This window comes from Gossypium hirsutum, chromosome D12, assembly GCF_007990345.1.
Source record: "Gossypium hirsutum isolate 1008001.06 chromosome D12, Gossypium_hirsutum_v2.1, whole genome shotgun sequence".
NCBI classification, from domain to species: domain Eukaryota; kingdom Viridiplantae; phylum Streptophyta; class Magnoliopsida; order Malvales; family Malvaceae; genus Gossypium; species Gossypium hirsutum.
Window position 1 is genome coordinate 40,687,466 of NC_053448.1, and position 24,796 is coordinate 40,712,261.

The following is a 24,796-nucleotide window of genomic DNA, read 5'->3' on the forward strand; positions in this document are numbered from 1 at the left end:
TATAAAAAAATATATTAAAGTAAAAAAAACTCGATTAAACTCGCAAGACATTTGAATATTGCAGTGCTCGAATTCAGCCTAAGCTCAGCTCGATAATTACAAACAAATGGTTATTCGCATTGTTCCTTCATCCTTATTGGCACAACACGTGAATAAGTACAGTGTTTACATAGGAAACATTTGAAGCCATTATAAGACATTATACAGGCAGGCAGTGTCACGAGCCGAGACTCGGTCTCGGTCCGAGTCGGTGCAGCTCTCTGTGTACAAGTTTCTAAAACTCATTTATGAGAAACGAAATAAGAGTACTAAGAAAACTGTCCCTAGTTCACCTTCCTATCTGTTCCATTGCCTACAAAAAAAAGAATAGCAACACACCTTCCTCATCATAAACATTTCAATCTGAATGGGGCACCATTTCAGTCTGATATTCTAATCTCAACCCCTAAAATGTCCTTCACCACTTCATATGTCACAAACGCGAGTGCTATCGATGGTACAACCTGGAAAACAAGAAAAAGGAATAAACAATCAAATATTGACCGTTGAAGGACAAGATTTACTCAGATTATAAGACATAAAACATCCCATTCTGGTCATTTGCATCGGTTAGTGAATGCGTGCTCAGGCTTACTTTTTAACCAGATGCTAATCTTTGCCTAATCCATGCATAAACTCATCAAAGATCAAAATCAAATAATGCAGAGGTCTCGATGATATTTTAGTATGAATTGAAAATGTTATTCGAGTATTTATAAACAAATGAACATTTATGAATCAGAAGAGACTGACCTTAACAGAATTAGGGACCAGACCCTTGTATAATGCTCCAAAGCCCTCATGCCTAACAGTTTTCCCGAATGCATCGATCATGCCAGTATACTCGAGAGGGGCCTTGTTCCTCCCATCACCAGTGACGACAGAGGCTGCCTCTTTCCATCCTACCATTTGCATTCTTCTGCGAATCACGTCAAGAGGGTAAGCAACGGTTTGGCCAACAGTTCCAGCAGCAGCCCCACAAGCAAGCCTGGTCGTCACGCTCAACTCGGAGTCTTCAACCAATCCGAATGTTTTACTTTTGATTAACCGATCTTTTAGAGATTCGTACACGGCAAAGTTCAGGCCCACATATGGTATCTGAAAACACAAGATGAATTCAAATGAACATGAAACAAATAACTTAGTGATCATTTTTTACCGCCCAAAAAGGGGATACGAGCATTATGCATAATTCGTAGGAACACAATGGAGCTGACAAAAGACCAAGAAAGTAAAAGTCATAACAGATAAAAGCAACTGCAGAAAGCTCCACAACAATATTCCGCAGAAAGTAATAAGTGGGAGAAGCTGATCTTTTTATGTGTGGATCTGGTAGTTATGTGAACCTTAGAAAGAAGGATGCTTCACCCCTCCCCATTTCTTTCTCTTTGAAAGCCCTTATGTGCTGCCAAGAAGGCACGCTGTCATCACATCCATAACACTCAAAAATCAATAAACAATAGACATTCAACTGAAGACCCCTCTTAAACAAATAGATATAGATGTCATGGCTACCAAAAGCTTATCCTGTAAACAACTCGGTCCTAGCTCCCTTAAACTATCATGTAATTGCTTGCATTCCTTGGGAAGAAAAAGGCAGTGTTCTCTGAAAAAAACTTCCTTAAACAAATAAACATTTTGGATCCAGGATTTGGACAGTAAACATTTCAGTTTTTAAAGCTGCAAACGAGATAACATCTGATTTTTTTGACTGGAGAGTAAGAGAGGCACAGGAAACTTTGCATGAACTCTGAATAGAAGAACTAAATGACTCACAACTCCGATGACTGAAGGAAGCCAACCCTTGTACAATGCTCGTGGGCCTTCTTCACGCAACACAGTTGACAGAGCATGGAACATTCCCCTATACTGATAAGGAGAGCTGTCTGTCTGCAAGAGGCACAACTATATGATTAAAAGCCCATTCGGTCAAACTACAAGGAACAATCCCTGTTATCAATGAAAGAAGATATAAACTTAAAATGAATCAATATTTGTATTGAAGAATTAAACTTTTTTTCAAATTTTCTTCTTACACAAATAAATCAAGGAACTAAAAAAGTTATACTAAAGTTTATTGTTTATTACTAAGTATTCCCTTCTGCAGCTTCATCTTTTGATAATATTTGAGGTAGACAAAACCAGTGATTAAACATTAACATCATGCATCTGCCAAGTAAATGATATTTAAGACAATACCTGTACGGTAAGCCTGCCTCGTACCATGTCCATTGGGTAAGTTGTAGACATGGCAATTATTCCAGCACATGCTCCAGCTCCAAGGCGTAAAAGAGGAGTGAGCTGAGCATCATCTGCAGAATTAACAGAACAAAGGGAAAAAGCCTTACATGAGCTTTCAAGACTTTAAGGACATATTAATATAAATTTCATGCCAAACATGACGACATCATTGCAGAGCATTCCCATGAATGGGGTCCTTCCTAATATTAATGAACATATTGACCATAACTTGTCAATGTAATAACAAGCTCCACAAGATATCTAAAACCCAGTGCTGCTTTTATATTACTGTTATGAAACCAAATGATATTGATGTGTATCAAATAATGCAAGTTGCAAAGATGCGATGATTGCTCAGCAAAAAGATAATGACAACATAAGCCATACCATCACCAGTTTGCTGTTGATACAAATATAGGATTCCCCTGTCAAAAACAATTACAAGGAATAATCAGCCAAAACAAAACACATTTCCTTCTGTTCAAAAATTGAACATGCGTGGCAGGAGCAGTGCAAAAAAGAACTTAAGCCTGATAGAATGTGATTGCATAACCAAATTCATTTATGCGTCACACTAGTATGAAATGCTTTGAACCGATCATCGATATTGTGGTCTGTGGGAACTAACAACTAAATAAACATCTATATTTCTATTTCTATATACTTATATAATTAGTCTGAGTTGGTATCCCAAGTTAACTCAACACCAGCTCAGTCAAGGTTAAAAATATATATTAATAAAATAATGAATATAAATATAATGGTTTTTCAGCTTTTACTATTTTTTACTATTTTTATATGAAATGCTTAAAGAAAACAACTAAAAATGAGATGTCTAAAAATTGAACCGAGCCTAAAGGAGACTTATTTATAATTACTTTACCACCTCAATTGTTGAATAAACTTTTTATAAATATAATTTTAATATTAATTTTTTCTTTCACCCACATCGAATCGTGCCTCTAACATAGTCTTAAAGACAAAAACCAATTTCAATATGATAAATTTACTTGAGCTTTACTACTTAACAAATAACAACACAAAGATGAATTGAACAGTGTCAGAGTCCTACTTTGAAGCTTGCTCATAGCTGAAGAACTTGACGGCAGAATTTGGAACAATGCGAGCGCAATTAGTACCGTTGCCTTTGAATAGTCCCCGAAAACCTTCTGTTCTCCAAATGTACTTCAAGCCTTGAATTGTTCCATTGTATTTTACACTATGTGGATTCTGAACCTGAAATTTTTATTTCAAAAGAGGTAAATTAATTAACAAATTTAAATTGTCTATTTTTCTTAATCTAAATAAAATGCACATTAAAAAAAATTTAATGAACCTGAAGTAAGATTTTTAAACGTTCCAAAGGAGCAACGGCAGTTCGTGACCTGCATACATTAAGCAAAAGATCCATTTTCAAATTTATTTCCTCTAAAACTTGAGAAATTCAATATCGTCGGAGACGGTCTCCGCCAGCGAGAGAGAAAGAGAGAGATCTCACACTCCACCAGCAACGCCGCCGGCAACGAGAGACTTGCAGATACTAAGAACAGCATAACTAGGAGCTTTAACGCCTTCTCTAGCGAGCTTCGCTTCTTCAGCTAAATTCACGATCGTCGAAACAGCTGATTCACTAGTCTTCACATCCTCCGAAGCCATCGAAAACCAAAACACGGCCAATATATTCAAATCCCCTCTCTCGCCGTAGAAACCGTAAGAAGTACTTTTCCGGTGACTCCGGCGGAGTCTCGGGCAGTCGTCGATGATTATCCGGCGACTTATAGGGTCCGATCTCCGAGGCTATATATATTATAGTCAAAAGAGGCTCCGCATTTCTCTCATGCGGCGCTTCTTTTCTAGTTTTTTGCGTTGGAAAATGTTAAAGAGAGGTTTGTTGAAAGAGGTGTATTAGTGACGGCTGGCTTTTGGGAGCATGAGAGAGTGACACGTCAACTATTTTGAGCTCGTGGATCTTGTAAAGTTTTTCCTGTGCGAGGAAAAGGAGGAACCTTTTTGGTGGTCTCTCACGTGCTGTTTTCTCACATTGTTCTTATATTCAATTGTTGCACTAAAAATTAATAACTAAATTATTACTAACATTACTATTTGATTTTTTAACTTAAAAAAATTAAAATAGTTATTGAATTATTAAAAAAAATTTATTTTTTTAAAAATTATTTAACTCATTGAATTATTAATAATTTTTTAAAATTTTTTTAATAATATTTAAAAATAAAATTTAAATTTTAATGAAATCTAAATTCAATGGCGGAACGTAATAGTAATTACAACAGCCTTCACTTTTTTATAAATTTGCAAAATTTTTATAAATTCTTCTAAAATTTTGTAAAATTTTAATTAAGGTGTTTCAAAATTTTTAAGAATTTCAGTTAAATCCTCTAAAATTTTTAAAAAAATTAACTAAACTGTTTAGATTTTTTAATAAATTTAATTTACCCTTATAATATTTTTTAATAAATCTAATCAAATTTAATACTAATGAAATAATGACATAATCGGTAATAACTAAAGTTTTAGACATTGAAGATACCAACTGTCATATGCTAGAACTTTAGTCTCACAATTCGTACAATCGTAAGCGATTCATTCACTTCGAATGTGTCTAAATTAGTTTAACTCTCACAAAATAAAATTCTCGCTAGAAATTCTCTTAAGTCACTGAAGCAAAATGGAAACAACTCAAAAGAGAAAAAAGTTTGAAAGAACAGAAAAACAAAAGTACAACAAATTTGAGTAAATGCTCTCAAATAATTCTATTACTCAAAAATGAAATGAATATTGAATTCTATTTAATTTAAAATCATATATAAATATTATTAATTTAAATCCCAATACAAGTTAATCCTTTTTATTTTTTATTTTAAATAATTTCATTATATGTTCTGATCATATTTGTTATTTTTGATATAATGCTTAAAACTACTCATAATCTCTCATTAACCCATAAATAGAAAGATGATACATTTCAGCGCACTCAAACTCACGTCTCCTGCATTAACAAGAAAACTCATATTAATTGAATTAAAGCTTAATCGAAACAACTTAATCCTTTAAAACAATTGTAATGGTAATCAATCTAAAATTTTGAAATAAATTCCAAAAATAAATAAATAACCACCAGCAAGTGAGACAAAGATTTGGTGGCAGTTTCTTTGTTTCCTACAGTTACCGTATTTATTTGTTTGTCAGAAAGCAGTAACCTGGAGCATCATATGATAACGACATGGCTTTCCTCAATTTACACGTCATGTGCCACGTCATCTTCTGTGGTTAACTGCGCCCTCCCTGAGAACAGAAAATTATATCATATAGATATTCGTACTAAGATTTAAATTGTATTTCATCTCATTTTAATAAAAAATAGATAAGTTAGTCATTATATTTCATCTTTTATTGTTAAAAAATGATATTACTGATAGAATAATTAGACATTTACATATAGTATAATATATGTACTTCATTATTTTTTAACAGTAGAAATGATAAAATTTTTATTAGAAAAATAATTTTTTTCTTTAATTTAACGTACATAATTTTTTTTTATTTTTAAGTAGAGGATAAAATGTAAACTAACATCTGAAATAAAAGTCACCATAATACTTTTATTAAAATTACGATAAAGAGTATATATATAATACTTATAAAATATTACGGTTAATTAGACCAAATATTTAAACAATCATTTAGTTTAAATTTTAAATTTTAAATTGGTGCCTAAAGTTCAAATGATATTAATTGAGTAGTCTTTTTGTTGGCTTAACTATTCTTTCGGAAGTTAAATGCCAACTTTAATATATTCATTAATTTGTAAAAATGTGTATACCTACCATAAAGACAGGTTGGATTTTACGACAAAATTTTGGAAAAATGTTTCTTTTTCAACATGTCGAATTCAAGGTATTTATGCAGTAATTATATTTTTATAAAGACTAAACAGATATGATCCACGATATATTTGAGCTTGGTATTTAATGGCTAAACTAATGGCTATATAAATAGAAAGACCTAATTGACATAATCTTAACACTTTAATCATTTAAATTGAAACTTTTGAAGTTTGAGTACACAAACAGGAGAGGTGGCAGGTCGCAAGGGCCTAACCCCTTATAGTGAAAATTTTAACTTTTGGTCTTTTTATAATTTATAAAATTTTAAATTAGTAAATAGTAAAATTGTACTTTAGCCTTAAAAATGATAATATTTTGATTTAATCCTTTAAAAATTTAATTTTTGCTATCGTAAAAATATACAACGTAATTCTACCCTTAACAAATTTCTGACTTCGCCCCTACACACAAAATATTATTATAAGATGCATAAATAAATAAATGTATTGGAAATGTGTTTTATAAACAATGCTACATACAATATTATAATTTTTATAATTATTTGCATAAATTCTGTAATGTTTTGTACAATTAGTGTTAAGTAAAATATTATGAGATTGTCTTAATTTGTAAAATTGAGTAATGTTTTGAGTAGTTATACAAAACATTACTAAACTTGCAATAATTTCTATAATTATCATGGGTGAAGCCAGAAAATTATTTTAGGGGGGCCGAAATGAAATTTTAATTTTTAATAGTTTATATATTTATAATTTTTAAAGGATTAAATTAATTTTTTATAATTTTAGGGGGGCCAAAGTGTAATTTTATCTTTACTAATTTAAAATTTTAAAAATTTCTAAAGAACCTAAATAAACAATTTCCCATTTTAGGGGGGTCGGGGCCCCTGCCAGCCCTCCCTAGATTTGCATCTGATAATTATGTAATGCTTTGTGAAAAAACATTTAATTTTACTTTTGGTCTTTTAAGTTTTACAGTATTTTAATTTAGTAAAAATTAAAATTGTTAACTTATTGAAAGAGATAACAACAAGATGAAGATAACAAAGAAAGGAAAAAAATAAGATGATGAGTCCATTGATTCATAATCCAAGAGCCTATTATATAGGCTTTTACATAACAAAAAATCTAAAATTAGGCACTAATAAAAATAAAACTCACAAAAGGACTCTTAACAACTAGAGAAAAAATCTAAACAAAATAAACCCATAATTTTTAGCCACTAAATCCTTAACGTGCAACAACTTCTTGCCTAGAAACAATGATAACAATCAGATTTTATTAACAATCCCTCCTTTAAACTGAAAAACACCTCAAACTTCAGTTTACTGGTGCCATTCTTCAAACAAGATCCTCCAAAGTGCAAACTCCCATTAACCTCTTCAATTTTTGGAAGGGAAAAAATTTGAGAGGTTTGGTGAATATGTCAGCCAGTTGATCTTCACTCTTACAGTACTTTAGATCAATTACCCCATCATTGTTAAGATCTCTCAAAAAAATAGTACTTCACATCAATGTGCTTGCTTTTACCATGTAATGGTGGATTTTTTGAGAGTTTGATAGCTGAATTGTTGTCACAAAAAATTGTTGTGGCTCCCATTCTCTTGAACTTCAACTCCTCCAAGATTTTCCTCATCCAAACAACTTGACAAGCACAGGCTGTTGCAGCAACAAATTCAGCTTTAGTCATTGACAAAGTAACAATGAATTGCTTCTTGGATGACCATGAAACAACTTCGATTCCCAACATGAAAACATAACTTGAAGTGTTTTTTCTATCATCCAGATCTCCTGCAAAGTCACTGTCAGTGAACCCAAGTAAATCTGAAATTTTTCCTTTTTTGTAAAACAAACCAAAATCCTTGGTTCCTTGCAAGTAACGAAGGACTCTCTTGACTGCCAATAAATGCATCTCTGTAGGATTCTCCATAAACCTACTAACCAAACTCACAGAATACATTATGTCAGGTATTGTACCAATCAAGTACATTAAGCTGCCAACGATTTGTTTATAAAGAGTGATGTTCACTTGCTTTCCCTATTTTCTCAACTTCAGACCAAACTTAATGAGGGTGCTTTCTGGATTGCAATCCTTCATATCAAACCTGTTCAGAATATCTTGAACATATTTCCTTTGAGAAATAAATATTCCAGCAGCTGATTGCACTAATTCTATGTAACACCCCTAACCCATATTCGTCGCCGGAACAGGATTACAAAGTATTACCGGAATAAACAGATCAAATACATACATTTTATATTATTTAACATTCATGTCAGATATCATTCATAAAGTCCCTTATTTGATCCCTCGAGGCCCAAAACATACATTAGAAATAAGTCGGGACTAAACCGGGTACTTAGAGAATTTTTTGCAAAATTTTAAAATTTTTCCTAGGTGTAAGGGACACACACCCGTGTGGCCAAACCGTGCGGATATTCGAAATAGGGGCACACGGCCGTGTTCCAGCCCGTGTGCATACCCGTGTAACTCTCTGACTTAAGTCACACGGCCAAGCCACACGCCATGTGCTAGGCCGTGTGAATATGAAAATTTGCATTAAATAGGTGCAGGGGTCACATGGCCAAGCTACACGCTCGTGTGCCAGGCCGTGTGATCAATTTTGAGCATTCTGTTTTGAAATTTTTAAGATGCAGGGGACACACGGCCAAAACACACGCCCATGTGCTAGGCCGTGTGTCATACACGGCTGAGACATACGTCCGTGTCTCTGCCCGTGTGGACGAAATAGGGCTATTTCTAAGCCATATTTCTCACCCAAATTTTTCCTTCCACCTACATAAACACTTAAACATATTCTCAAGCCATTACAATGCATCCAAATCAAGCCAATATCAAGTATCATATATGACATATTAATACATATGACCAAGTTTTCATTTTTATCAAGTTAACCTAATTCATATAAAATCATCTTTGTTCTATATATGCCATTTCATCCACTCATCAATTTCAAACACATATCAACCATGTCTAGACTCTTATATAATTTTTAAAACATATCTATCACAAGCCATTCTAAAGGCTAGTTACAACCAAAACACATATATGTCATCAATGACCCAATTCAACCTATACATGCCATTATAACCAAAATTTAGTTCATTATATATATATATCGAATTTAACTGAAGGATAGTGTAATGTAGCTCCGACCAGCTTACAACCTTTATAAGCTTCCGAATACTATAAAACAGAAGAAATTCATCTAAAGAAATTTGGCAATTATCCTAATCACATATATCATCATCAAACATGTTAGTCATTTACTTCATATAAATATCAAGAAACAAGTATGAGCTCATCATGTAACAATTTCTATGTATTTTCACGTAGACACAGATAATATTTCATCCAGAACTTATCTTAACTTATATCAGAACTTTGCCCGTTGAACCATATGAAATATCGATGGATATATGGGTATTACATATGAAGTGTACGAATCTATATTCTGTCAATTCATATTCGGAAGTGCTCATTAGAGTACATAATCGGAAAGCCCTCTCTCGAGCCATATAACAGGAAGTTCAGGTGAGCCATGTAATGGGAAGTTTATCCGGGCTATATAACGGGAAGCTCATAAGAGTCATATTCAGGAAGCTTATGTGAGCCAATAAGGGGTAGCTCTCAAGAGCCATTAATTAGGAAGCTCTGGATAGCCATATATCGGGAAGTTCAAGCGAGCCATATCGGGAAGCTCCAGAGAGCCATTAATTAGGAAGCTCACAAATAGCCTTTAATCAGGAAGCTCACGAGGAGCCATATATCGGGATGCTCTTTCGAGCTGTGGTGTGTCCACAATATATGTAGGACCACATCCAATTGGGGAACTCTGTATCCATCAAAGTTTCATCAATTCAAACGGAACTTAAAATTTATCGAGCTTTGTCAGTTATGTAATCAATTTCATATAAATAGAAATTTCACAATTTACATATATAAAATTTAATTCAAACATATAAATATACACAATTTAGTTACACGAACTTACCTTGACAAGTGTTCGTTGATTTGTTGTCTACTAATCCGACACTTTCTCTTTTTCTCGATCTAATTCCGTATTTTGTCTATCCGAATATATACAAGTAAATTTAACTCAATTTAATATAATTCATATTCAATTCAATTCATTTCACATATTAGGCAAAATTACCATTTTGCCCATATACTTTTAATTAATTATAATTTCGTCCCTAGGCTCGGAATATGAAATTCATGTAATTTAATCTTTATTCTGAGCCTAGTTGATTTTTACATGTCACAATAGCAGCTCATGTGTTTCATAAAATTTAAAATTTTTCCAAGAATTTTACAACTTTTCAATTTAGTCCCTAAATCATAATTTCATCAAAATTCCCTTTACAAAAGTTGTTTATCTATCAACAACCTTTCATTTTCTACCATAAAACTTCATAATTCAACTATATTCATCCATGACAAAACTCTAGTACTTTGATAACTTTGCAAATTAATCCCCGAGATAGCTAAATTAAGCTATTATGATATCGAAAACATAAAAATTACTAAAAACGGGACTTGAATACTCACCTAATTGAGCCAAATAAACTTGCTACCTTCAAGCTCTTCTAACTAGGGTTTCCATGTAAAATAATTTGGGAAAGATGATGAAAAAGACGATATTTTGTTATTTAATCATTTATCATATTTTATTATTTCCACTTTCTAATTTAGTCATTTTCTTTATTATATTTTCCATGGATGAATCATAATACTTATCTACTAACTCCTTTTAATGGTCTATTTTCCATATAAGGACCTCTAATTTTGAATTCCATAGCTATTTGACACTTATAGCTACTAGAACTCAACTTTTGTACTTTATGCAATTTGGTCCTTTTTATTAAATCATGTAATTGGTAAAATTTCTTTACGAAATTTTTCATTTGATATTCCTATCATAATGCAGATCATGAAATAATATTAAAATAAATTTTTTTTAGACTCAGATTTGTGGTCCCGAAACCACTGTTTCGATTTCACTGAAAACAGGTTGTTACAACTCTCCCCCTTAAAAATTTTCATCCTCGAAAATCTTGCCAGTAAAGAGGCTTGGATATTGCTTCCTCATTGTTTCCTCCGGTTCCCAGGTAGCTTCTTCTATTCCGTGTTGTTGCCAAAGGACTTTTACTAAAGCTAGCTTTTTATTTTTCAGCTCTTTTGTCTCATGTGCCAGAATTCTGATCGATTCCTCGCTATAAGTCATATCAGGCTGGATGTCCACATCTGTCGGAGAGATAACATGAGAAGGATCTGATCGATACCATCGTAACATAGACACATGAAAAATATTGTGAATTCTGTCAAGTTTTGGTGGTATGGTTAATCTGTATACAGTAGGCCCAATTCTTTCAGTGATTTCATATGGCCCGATAAATCATGGACTCAATTTTCCTTTACGGCCAAACTGAAGAACTTTTCTTCAAGGTGAACTTTTCAGAAATACCTTGTCACCAACTTGAATTTCTATTTCTTTTCTTCTAAGATCCATATAGGATTTCTGACGATCAGAAGCTCCTTTCAGACTATCTCAGATAATTTTCACTTTTTCTTTGGTTTCACGCATCAAATCAACTCCATGTATCTTTTTCTCACTGAGCTCAGTCCAATACAATAGAGTTCTACATTACAACCATACAGAGCTTCGTACGGTGCCATCTTAATGTTCAATTGATAACTGTTATTATATGCGAATTTGACTAGCGACAAATACTTTTCCCAATTGCCTTCAAATTCCAAAATACAGTAACGAAGCATATCTTCAAGAATCTGAATTACACGCTCTGACTGCCCATCCGTCTGAGGATGAAATGTGGTACTGAAATGTAATTACGTACCCAAAGCCTTTTGTAACTTGTCCCAGAATCGAGATGTGAACTGTGGATCTCTATCGAAAATAATGAAGACTGACACTCCATGTAATCTGACAATTTCTAAAACATACAACTCTGCTAATCTGTCCAGGGAGAAATCCATACGTATAGGAATAAAATGTGCAGACTTTGTTAAACAATCAACGATTACCCAAATAACATCTTTCTTTTTCGGAGATAGGAGTAATCCTAACACAAAGTCCATTGTAACTCTTTCCCATTTCCATTCCAGTATCGTAATTGGCTGTAATAGCCCCGAAGGTACCTAATGTTCAGCTTTAACTTGCTGACATATCAAACATCTAGATATGAATTTAGAAATATCACATTTCATTCCCGGCCACCAGTACATCTTTTTCAAACCATTGTACATTTTATTACTCTCCAGATGAACATACATAGTACCATTATGAGCTTCGTGTAAAATTTTTTGTACAAGTTTCGAATTTTTCGGTACACAAACTCTGCCCCGAAACAACAGACAATCATCAGATCCAATCTGAAATTCTGAATCGGATGTTGACTCACATTGTACCCGTTTAGCTTGCAACTCACTAACACTTTTCTGAGCTTTACAGATTTGCTGCAGAAATATCGGTTTAGCTTTTAGCTCAAACAAGATTGAACCATCATCAGACAATGACAATCGTGTATTCATTGCTTGTAAAGCAAACAAAGACTTTCTACTCAGAGTATCTACAACCACATTTGTTTTTCCTGGATGATAATCAATAACCAGATCATAATCTTTCAAAATTCAAGCCACCTGCGCTGTCTCAGATTCAAATTTTTCTGCGACATCAAATACTTTAGGCTTTTATGATCGTGAATATATGACACTTTTCATCGAACAAATAGTTGCCAATTTTAAATCATGTATCGGGTAATTCTTTTCATGTGGTTTTAGCTGTCTAGAAGCATAGGCTATTACTTTACCTTTATGCATCATAACACAACATAAACCATTAAATGACGCATCACTGTAGATCACAAATTCCTTACCCGATTCAGGCTGAACTAAAACTGGTGCTTCAATCAACAGGGCTTTTAATCGATCAAAACTTTGTTGACATTTATCTGTCCATTCAAAATTCACATCTTTCTGCAACAACCGTGTCATTGGTGAAGCTATCATCGAGAATCCTTTTACAATTCTCCAGTAATAACCTACCAATCCCAGAAAACTTTTGACTTCAACTCTAATTCCTTCAGCCGATACTATATGTCCAAGAAAACTAACTTCCCGAAGCCAAAACTCACATTTTTTAAATTTAGCATACAGTTGTTTCTCATGTAGAGTTTGTAGAACAATTCTCAAATGATCAGCATGTTCATTTTCATCTCGGGAATATACCAGTATACCATCAATAAATACCACCACAAATCTATCCAGATACGGTTTGAAAATTCTATTCATCAAATCCATAAATACTGCAGGTGCATTTGTCAAGCCAAATGGCATCACAAGAAATTTATAATGCCCGTACCTTGTTCTGAAGGTTGTTTTCGGCACATCCAAGTCTTTTACTCGTAACTGATGATAACTAAAACAGAGATCAATATTCGAAAATACTATAACACCTTTCAATTGGTCAAACAAGTCATTAATACGAGGCAGTAGATACTTATTCTTGATCATGACTTTATTGGGCTGTCTATAATCAATACACAATCTCAATGATCTGTCTTTTTTCTTAACAAATAGAACCGGTGCACCCCATGGTGAAAAATTAGGTCGAGCAAATACTCTATCAGTCAACTATTGCAACTGTACTTTTAATTCTTTTAATTCTTTCGAAGCCATTCTATAAGATGCTATAGATATCGGTGGTGTCCCTGGAACAAGATCTATAGAAAATTCCACTTCTCTAACAGGCAGTAATCTGGGTAACTCTTCCGGAAACACATCAAGATATTCACAAGTTACTGGCACTGATTTAATCTTCGATTCAAATACTTTAGTGTCCAATACATAAGCAAGATAAGCATCATACCCTTTTCTGACATATTTTTGTGTTGTCATGTCTGATATCACATTAGACAACCCATTCGACTTATCAGATTCAATACAGAACAATTCACCATTCTGACATATCAATAAAATACTACGACATCATGCTAAGTCAACCAATCCATACCCATAATTACATCAAATTCATCAAACGGTAATAACATTAAATCAACCAGAAAACAGAAACCTCGTATCATTAAAGGATAATTCTTGCAAATTTTATCCACCATCACATATCAACCCAGCGGGTTCGATACTTTTAACCACGAATTCAGTGAACTCAGCAGACAAATTTTTATTTAGTACTAAATTCGTGGAAATGTATGAATGTGTTGAACCAGTATTAATTAAAACAATTATATCAGTATCAAGAAGAGAAAAGTACCAATGATAATGTCGGGTGCAGAGCCATCCTCACGTGCACAAATAGCAATGTTCTTGCTGGTGCTCGTGCCTCAGATTTGGCAGTTGAATCATTTATTGTGCCTCAGCTTCCACTTATATTATCAGGGTTACGAGGTGGTCGACCTCTCGTAGCTCTGTTGTTCGGCTTTGAAGTTTGAACAGTATCTCTTTCAACTTTCTCCGGAATATCTCTGAGATAGTGGTCATAGGAACCACATCTAAAACATGTTCCGCTTCTTAGGCGACACTCACCAAAATGCAGTTTATTACAATGCTTACATCTGGGTTTTGTATTTCTAACATTGCCTGCACTTGCTACAGATGTAGTTTGGGATTTTAGACTAGAGCGTTGAATACCTCTATCTCTCTCAGAGTCCGCGGAGGTAGTAGAACGATAAAAATTTTTCTTTGATTTTTTTGAGACCGATTGTTGTGACTTTCTCGTAAATCTTTTACTTGAAGTTTGGACTTCAATCTTAACTTGTCTTTTCTCTTTACTAAGCTCTTTAGCTTTATAGGCCCAGTCAACCAGTACAATAAAATATTTTAGTTCAAGAATCCTAACTAATAGTTTTATGTCTTCATTCAAACTTTCTTCAAACTGCATACACATTACGATTTCAGTCGGGGTACATTCTCTGGCATACTTACTTAGTCTGACAAATTCTCGTTCATACTCAAATACTGTCATGTGGCCTTTTTTGAGTTCCAGAAATTCTTTCCATTTCTGATCAAGAAATCTCTGACTGATATATTTCTTTTTAAACTCATTTTGGAAAAATTCCCAGATGACCTTCTCTTTCGATACAACAGAAATCAGTATATTCCACCACTGGTAAGCTAAGTCTTTTAACAGTGATACGACACATTTTAGATATTCAGCTGGTGTACAAGAATTTTCATCCAAAACCCTGATAGTGTTTTCTAGACAGAATTCAGTCCTTTCAAGATCATCTTCGGCTGTAGCTCTAAACTCTTCAGTACTGTATTTACAAATGTTATCTACACGAGGCTTACCAGTTCTAACAAGTTCTATACCTTGTGACATATCGAGAATCAATTGAGAAACAGGAGGGGGTGGAGATTGTTGTACAGCCAGATTTGTTCTTACAAATTTTGTAAACCACTCATTCATCATTTGGAAGAAGGTTTCTTTAGCCTCTCCTCCTCGGCCCTCAGATACGAACCTTCTACTACTAGATACTGCTCTTTAAACTGAAGCTTGAGCATTGCTTTCAGCATCTTCAGATTCATCTTAGTTAGACGACATTACTATATGAAAAACATATTTAAAATGGTCAGGAGATATCACACTATCACAGGTTATATAATGGCATGTATAGCTAGACTCGTACATGCTACGTTAGCTTGAGAATTGGCTAAACCTTAACTCTGATACCAATAAATGTAACACCCCTAACCCATATTCGTCGCTGAAACAGGGTTACAAAGCATTACCGAAATAATTAGATCAAATACAGAGATTTCATATTATTTAACATTCATGTCAAATATCATTCATAAAGTCCCTTATGTGAGCCCTAGAGGCCCAAAATATACATTAGAAACAAGTCGGGGCTAAACTGGGTACTCAGAGAATTTTTTGCAAAACTTCAAAATTTTTCTTAGGTGCAAGGGACACACACCCGTGTGCCCGTGCCTCAAGCCGTGTGGGTATTCGAAATAGGGCATATGGTCGTGTTTCAGCCCGTGTTCATACCCAAATAACTCTTTGACTTGGGTCACACGGCCAAGCCACGCACTTCCGTGCCAAGCCATGTGATCAATTTTGAACATTCTGTTTTGAAATTTTTAAGATGCAGGGGACACACGACCAAAACACACGCCTATGTATTAGGCCGTGTGTCATACACGGCTGAGACACACGCCCATGTCTTTGCCCGTGTGGACGAAATAGAGCTATTTCTAAGCCATATTTCTCACCCAAATTTGCCTTCCACCTACATAAACACTTAAACATATTCTCAAGCCATTACAATGCATCCAAATCAAGCCAATATCAAGTATCATATATGACATATTAATACATATGACCAAGTTTTCATTTTTATCAAGTTAACCTAATTCATATAAAATCATCTTTGTTCTAAATATGCCATTTCATCCACTCATCAATTTCAAACACATATCAACAATGTCTAGACTCTTATATAATTTTTAAAACATATCTATCACAAGTCATTCCAAAGGCTAGTTACAACCAAAACACTTATATGTCATCAATGGCCCAATTCAACCTATACATGCCATTATAACCAAAATTTAGTTCATTATATATATTGAATTTAACTGAAGGATAGTGTGATGTAGCTCCGACCATCTTACAACTTTTACAAGCTTTCAAATACTATAAAACAGAAGAAATAAATAGGTTAAGCATTTAATGCTTAGTAAGTTCGTATAACGGGAAAATTAACTTACCATTAATTTAAATTTAAGGTAAACATGCAAAATTCATCTAAAGAAATTTGGCAATTAGCCTAATTAGATATATCCTCATCAAACATGTTAGTGATATACTTCATGTAAATATCAGGAAACAAGTATGAGATCATCATGTAACAACTTCCATGTATTTTTAGGTAGACACAGATAATATTTCATCTAGAACTTATCTTAACTTATATTGAAACTTGGCCCGTTGAACTATATGAAATATCGATGGACATATGGGTAATACACACAAAGTGTACGAATTTGTAATCCGTCAATTCATATTCGGGAATGCTCATTAGAGCACATAATCAGGAAGCCCTCTCTCGAGCTATATAACAGGAAGCTCATGTGAGCCATGTAATGGGAAGCTTATCCGAGCTGTATAACGAGAAGCTCATAAGAGCCATATTTAGGAAGCTCATGTGAGCCAATAACGAGTAGCTCTGAAGAGCCATTAATTAGGAAGCTCCATCTAGCCATATATCGAGAAGTTCAAGCAAGCCATATCGGGAAGCTCACAAAGAGCCATATATCGGGACGTTCATAAGTGTAATGGTCTAAATTCAGGGTTATCGAAACAGTAGTTTTGTAACCACAATTTTGATTTAAAGAGAAATTTATTTTAATATTTTTGCATGAATATTGATATGATAGGAAAATCATATGAAAATATCTATAGAAAAAAATTACTAATTTAGTGGTTAATTAAAAAAAGAAATTATTGAAGAAAATTGGGTAAAAACAAGGTATCGAGACCTCGGCCTCATAAAACTAAGTTGAAAATATTTTTATAAATATTTATGAAGTGTTAGTAATATGATATTAAAATTTCGTTAGAAGGATTAAATTGAAAAAAGACTAAATTGAGTGAAAAGGACTAAATTAAAAAAGGTGTAGAAGTTACTAGAAGGATTAAATAGCTCAATTGTTAAATGAGGAGGGACATAAATTGCAAATAAGCCCAAAAGAAGATATTTTGGGCGGCATAAGCTGAGAAAAATCAGGAGAATTGGTGAAATAATTGCAAAATGGGAAAATAACAAAATTTACTAAAATAAAAATGGGACCAAATTAGAATATCTAGAATTCTCTTCATATTTTATTCATTATCATCAGCCAAAAACGTCCTAAGGGTTTATTCAAGCTGGTATTTCATAATTTTTGCACCAAGTGAGTTAATCATTGCCTTTTTCTTGTAATTTTTGTGTTTCTAAGACTTTTACAACTACGTTGAGTGTTGTAAGTTTATGATGAAATAGCATGAAATTGAAGCTTTAATTTTTTATGAGATGATTTTTTATGTAATTTCAATAGAAATTAATTTGTAGGACCTAATTGTGAAAAAGTTTGGAATTAAACTCTAGTGCTAAAATTCAGATTTCCAAAGGTTATAAAGTAGTTTAAAGTGATAGAATAAAGTGTTAATTGAGAAAAATCAGCTCAATTAAGAGGTTAATTGAGCAGGGATGAAATTATCATTTATTGAAAGCTTCGGGGAAAAATGGTAATCAACATCTTGCACTAAAACTATTTTGGACAACAGCAGTAGACTAATTTTGAAAAATCACCATAAATTGTTGAAATCGAATTAGAGGATGAAAAAATTATGGAATTAAATCCTATTGAGTCTAGTTTGTCATAGAAGAAACAATGTAATCAATGGAATTGTAAATCATGAGATATAATAAATTTTGTGAGACAAGGTCAGAATGAGTTCGGGTTCCCCTGTTCTGACTTTAGAAAATCATTAAAAATTGGATAAAAATAATTAGGGGCTTAAATTTATATTTTTAAAATTCTTAATGAGTTTATTTTCAAGAGAAACAAACGGGAACATCATCTAAATCCTGTACTAGGAGAAAATAAAGTTTTAGTGAAGAACAGGGATGACTTTAAAGAATTAAATGTATTTATTGGCTAAACCATAAATTCTGAAATTTTTACGGTAAGAAGATATGTGAGTCTAGTTCAGAAAAATCAAACAGATCTTAATTTGGAGTTCTGTAGCTGAAGATATAAATAATTTAGTGACTATGACTCAAGGAGACAGCTCTGAATAAACTATAAATAATAATGGAATTGTAGAGAATGTTACATATGAACATGAGATGTATTAAATTACTTATTAAATTTATTTATTTAAATCTAAAAAAGTCAAATACGAAGATAGATCAAGGAAAAGAAGAAGTTCAGGATTAATAGATTTTTGTATACGAACAAGTATCGAGGTAAGTTCGTGTAACTTGAATTATATTCTTAAATGCTTGAAATGTATGTTATTGATGTGAATATGATTTAAATGTTCATTGTATGAAAATTTATGAAACATTGATATATTTGATAAAAATGGAAGAAATCCCGGTTGAATGAAAGGAAAATTCGATGGATCTTTAAAAATGAATTGACGGTAAAAAGGATCTAGCCCGGACGGGTGATCCTATCCTGATATAGTCCTCCCGAAGATTATGTGTAAAATGGATTTAGCCCGGACAGGTAATCCGAATTAAGGTCTAAATTTAGCCTAGACTAGTAATTCAGACCCAAGCTCATTAGAGTTATTGTCATTGCAGGGGATTTAGCCTGGACTGGTAATCCCGACAATACTCTATGAGTTTATATTACAGGGGATTTAGTCTGGACTAGAGGTGTTCATGGGCCGGGCGGCTCGGCCCGGCCCGACGACCCGCCCGAAATATGGGAGGGTTTGGGTAAAAATATAGGCCCGAAATATGAGCTTGGGCAAAAAACGAGGGGCGTTTAAAAAACAGACTGGGCCTCGGGCAAAATTTTTTGGGCCCGGGCCCGGCCCGAAGATAATATATATTTTTAAAACAAAATTTAAAAATTTTTTAAACACATTTCTTTTCCCGTGCCCCCCACTCCCAACTTGTCACTTTTCCCAAGTCATTTCCCCTATTTCCCTCTTCCTCAAATCCCTAGCCCTCCATTTTTTTTCTCAACCTTCACCTTCAACTCCGGCAGCGGTCCTCCACCACCGGTCCACCTCCAGTCATTTTTCTTTCCAAAATCAAAGGTTAGTTTTCTTTATTTTTTCTTTCTCTGATATTTACTGTAAATATAAGTTTCATCTATTGAAGTTGTTGTAAATATAAGTTTGTTTTATTTTTTCTTTCTCTGATATATTTTTTCTTTCTCTGATATCCCAGTACAGTAGTGTATGAATAATGATTTTGTTTTACTTTCCCCCCCCCCGGTATCCATAACCTAACCTTAATATTTGTTAAGACTTGGGGTTGAAAGAAGGGGAATAGGTGTAGAATAACCCTTCCAGTCTTAACATTAGACTTGCTATTTCACCTGTGCTTCGGTTGCCCTATAAATTTAGATATTTATGTATTTTCATGTTTTTCTCATATATTCTGGTGTATCGAAGGCATCAAGTAGAAATTGGAAGGATATAGGTTAGGTCTTCTAAAATTACTAGTTTATTTCCAATTTGTTAAAATTGAATTTTCATTTAACTTGGATAATACATCTGAACTGAAGAGCCAAACTTGCTCTCGAAAATAAACTAAATTCTAATTTCTGTTAAGGGAAGGAAAAGAATGCTAGTATTTCTTTTTTAAACAATTAACCGCAATGGATTTGGAGTGAGACCATTCACTTCCACCCTCAAAATTTCTTAAACCACACAAATAATTTTCTAAAAAAAAATTAGCAGTGATTGATTGAAGAATTTTACTAAACAAGAGTCATTATGGTTTGAAATAAATTTAGTATTAGTCAACTAAATAAATAACATATGATAATGAAAATCAACTCATTGATTTTTTCCATCTCTACTTTCTTTGAAGAATTGTTAATCTAATGCTCCAATCTCGCGACATGCTTCTTACTTATTATTGTTAATAATCTTTTTAATTTAATGTTATTTATAACGTTTAATCTTAATTTAATTGATTTAATGCTATAATAATTAAGTCACAACCATTTTAAAGTTTAGTGTAATTTAATTAAAAATTTAATTTTAAAAATTTAATTTAATATCGATATGATCAATGAAAAAGACTGTATGTAATTTGCAGTATATTTTTTATGAGATCACATACAAGTATATTTTTCTGCTTCTTTCATGCATGCTGGTTCAACTTTATGGGTTCATTATTTCTTTGCTCTGCTACATGCAAACAAAACACTACATTTGCCTGCTTTCATGCATGCTGCCACAGGTTCTGTATTTATATTATTTGCATATAATTCATGTAATGTAATATTATGCATAGCCATTATTTCTTACATTTGTTTCTGTAATTTCTTTCTTACATTCTTTCTTACATTTATATTTATCTTTTTTGTTTTTGCTTTGTTTTATTGCAGAAACAAGCTATTGAGGCAAAAAAACAGCAGGCCCAGGCAGGTTGCTATCACTTAAAGGTTGCTATCACACCGTTTCCTTCGAAACAATCAACCTTAGTGACTTTTTGTAAATGATGTGTGTTTTTTTAGTATTACTTAAAGACATGTGACAAGTTTGATCTTGTATCAGCATAGTTAAATAACTAGTTTATTATATCATGCAATATAACTAGTTTATTATCTTGTATCTAGCATAGTTAAAATATAATATATTTATTTTCTCAAAACTGTTATAAAATTTATAACTTTTTGAAAAAGTAAAATAATATAAATCTTCACTTTTATATTTGAAAAGTAAAAATAATATAAATATATTACATTCACATATAGACACTTGTTTTGGTTTTAAAGGTTGAAATAATCTTACAAACAAACACATGATTTTTTTTCTTCTACGTTTGTTATGTCTTACCCCTTTTTTGTAATTTTGGAAAAATTGAATAAATTTTAATTTTGGTATTTAACTACTACACCTTAATTTTTAATGTAATATAATGTTTTAATATACTCTTATAAAATTTGTAACTTTTTGAATTTTTCGTTTTAAGTTGTATTTTTTCTACCAAAAAGAAATTCATACATTAAATGTTGATGTCATATACATATAGTGTTACTTGTCAAACATTAAATATTTAAATTTAAAATAATTACTTACCATTTTTAATAAAATACTAGAATGAGCGTATATATGCTTGCATGTATATAATTACTTACATGAATATAATTTTAATACATGAATATATATAATATATTCAATAACTGAGTTATAAATAATATTATTTTTGGATTTCAGGACTTGAATTTTTATGACTATGGCTAGTTCAAACACTCCTATACCTGTGGACGATGAGTTTAATGAGTATGAAAGTGCTATCAAACGTCAAAAGTCTACCACTTCAAAGGTGTGGGATGAAATGACAAAGCTTGAATGCGAGAACAAAAATGAATTGAAGGCACAATGTAATCACTGTAAGACTATCTTCTCTGCTAAGTCTTCTAGTGGAACCTCTCATTTAAGACGTCATCTAAATAGCTGTTTGAAAAAAGTTAACAAGGACATCACTCAATACACCATAAGCATTCAACCATCACCAGAAGGTGTTCCATCTATAAAAAACTACAAGTTTGATGCTGATGAGTGTCGTAAAGCTATTTCCACTTTTCTTGTGTGTGGCAAGCATTCATTTAGGACAGTTGAAGAACCGAGATTTAGATACATGATGAGAATTGCTAGTCCTAATTTTAAGAATATAAGTAGATATACAACTACTAGGGATGTCCTAATGTATTATGCAAAAGAGAGAGATCGTGTTAAAGAAGAGTTGGCTAAAGCACCTGGTTTAATTTGTCTAACTTCTGATAATTGGAATTCAGAGCATACTAATGATGAATATATTTGCGTTACTGCTTATTGGGTTGACAAAGATTGGAAGCTACAAAAGAGAATCATAAGGTTTAGAGCTTTATTTCCTTCGTATGATGGTTTGAACATAGCGGATGAACTTGTTTTATGTTTATCTCAATGGGGCATAGATAAGAAAATTTTTAGGATCACTTTGGATAATGCTTCTTATAATGATGTTATGGTTTCTTGTCTTAAAAATCGTTTTCGTGCAAACCGAGCTATTTTGTGTGATGGTGCTTTTTTTCAAGTTAGATGTTGTGCACATATATTGAATCTTATAGTTAAAGCTGGTTTGGGACTTGCTGATGATGTTGTTGGTAAGATTCGAAATGGGATTAGCTACATAAAAAAGTCAGGAATTCGTAGAATAAGATTTTATGATGTGGCCGACAAAAGTTTTCATTTAAATGTGACCAAAAAGTTGCGTCAAGATGTGTGTGTGTGATGGAATTCTACTTATTTGATGCTTGAATATTCTCTTTACTATAAAGATGTGCTAGATTATTGGGGCCAACGGGATAAAGATTATCAAATGTTTGCACTTTCTGACGAGGAGTGGAGAAATGTTACTATTATTTGCAAATTTTTGAAAGTATTTTATGATGTGACTTGTGTTTTTTCTGGTTCTAATTATCCAACGGCTAATCTTTATTTTAGAGGGGTTTGGAAGGTTCGCAAGTTCTTGCTTGATACAGTTAAAGGTCCTTATTAGTTTTTAACTCCAATGGTTAAGCAAATGCAAGAAAAATTTAATAAGTATTGGGCTGAGTATTCGTTGATATTGTCATGTGTTGCAATTTTAGATCCTCGTTACAAGTTGAATTATGTGCAGTATTGCTTTAATACAATTTATGGTGTTCATGCTTCAGATTTTGTTGAGACCATTCTTAGCAATCTTAGACTCTTGTTTGATGAGTATGTTAAGAAATCCAAATCCATGTCTTCCTCTTTGGCTGGGAGTTCTAATGTTTCGGATAAAAATCCTGTTGATTCTGGTTTGGATGAACACAATGATAATAGTGCTGATTTTGGGGGATATTTTGATGAGAGTGATGATTATAAATGGTATTTAAATGAATCTAGCACTAGGAGTGAGAAGTCACAGTTGGACATTTATTTGGAAGAACCGGAGCTTGAGTTGAATAGTCAAATAGATGTTTTAGATTATTGGAGCAAAAGTTCAGTTCGATACAATGAGCTTTCGTTATTGGCTCGTGATCTTTTGGCAATTCCAATATCGACTGTAGCTTCCGAATCGGCTTTTAGTATGGGTAAGAAAGTTATCACACCTTTGAGGAGTTCACTTAAGCCAAAAACGGTTCAAGCCGTTGTTTGCTTGGATGATTGGATGCGAGCTAAGGGATTTTCAGCAGGTAATTGTTATTCTCATTTTATTGTTCGAATTTTATATTATTTTTTCATCAATTTGATTATCTAATTATTTATTCTTATTTAATGTTAGAAATTGGTTGCAAAAAGGACGATGACGACGATGACGACAATGACGACGATGATGTTTCTTTGGTAGCTTTTTAAGATACTTTCTTTCTAAATGTTTAAAATTTAATTTAGCTTACAATTTATATTTTGTTATGAAATTAAATATGTTGATGGATTAATGTATGAATATTATGGTTTGTTGCTTAATTTTTCGAAGTCATTTTGGACTTTGAAGGTATGTGTACTTGTGGGGTTTAACTTATGTTCTTATCTCAAAGATGGTTTGAAGCAAAATTAAAGATTGGGATTTATATAATGACTAGAATTAGTGAATGATAAAGCTCAAATTGGTTTAATATGATTTAATATGCTTATGGATGTGCTATATATATGTATATGTGATTTGAAGGGAAAGTTTTGAGTTCGCTATGTAATTCGCAAAGAGAAAAAAGTTTGTTGAGCAAATATTTGTATGCTTTGCTTCTCCATTCAATTTCTGAACTTTTTTACAGCATAAAAGCAATAACAGAATATTTAATTAATTTAATTATGTTATTATGCATAGATAATATGCTACTTATTGCCCAATGATAATATGTTGCTAGTCCTAATTACTTGTATAATCATTTTTATTTTTATT

The 24,796-nt window shown here is 32.8% G+C and overlaps 3 protein-coding genes across 3 annotated transcripts; 1 reads left to right on the plus strand and 2 right to left on the minus strand.

Annotated features, from left to right (window-relative positions):
* Positions 1 to 34: 34 nt before the first annotated feature.
* LOC107948189 (mitochondrial adenine nucleotide transporter ADNT1) lies at positions 35 to 4,223 on the minus strand. The gene is made up of 8 exons (XM_016882657.2): positions 3,779 to 4,223; positions 3,617 to 3,665; positions 3,353 to 3,516; positions 2,668 to 2,705; positions 2,239 to 2,351; positions 1,816 to 1,929; positions 793 to 1,137; positions 35 to 503 (listed from the first exon to the last, which is right to left on the minus strand). Exons 1-8 carry the CDS (start codon positions 3,934 to 3,936, stop codon positions 420 to 422), a joined length of 1,065 nt encoding a protein of 354 aa, XP_016738146.2. The 5' UTR covers positions 3,937 to 4,223; the 3' UTR covers positions 35 to 419.
* Positions 4,224 to 7,625: 3,402 nt separating this feature from the next.
* Positions 7,626 to 8,105, minus strand: LOC121224543 (secreted RxLR effector protein 161-like). The gene has a single exon (XM_041107997.1). It carries the CDS (start codon positions 8,103 to 8,105, stop codon positions 7,626 to 7,628), a length of 480 nt encoding a protein of 159 aa, XP_040963931.1.
* Positions 8,106 to 22,123: 14,018 nt separating this feature from the next.
* On the plus strand, positions 22,124 to 24,363 carry LOC107945851 (uncharacterized). The gene is made up of 3 exons (XM_016879994.1): positions 22,124 to 22,280; positions 23,964 to 24,089; positions 24,179 to 24,363. Exons 1-3 carry the CDS (start codon positions 22,124 to 22,126, stop codon positions 24,250 to 24,252), a joined length of 357 nt encoding a protein of 118 aa, XP_016735483.1. The 3' UTR covers positions 24,253 to 24,363.
* The last annotated feature ends 433 nt before the right edge of the window (positions 24,364 to 24,796 follow it).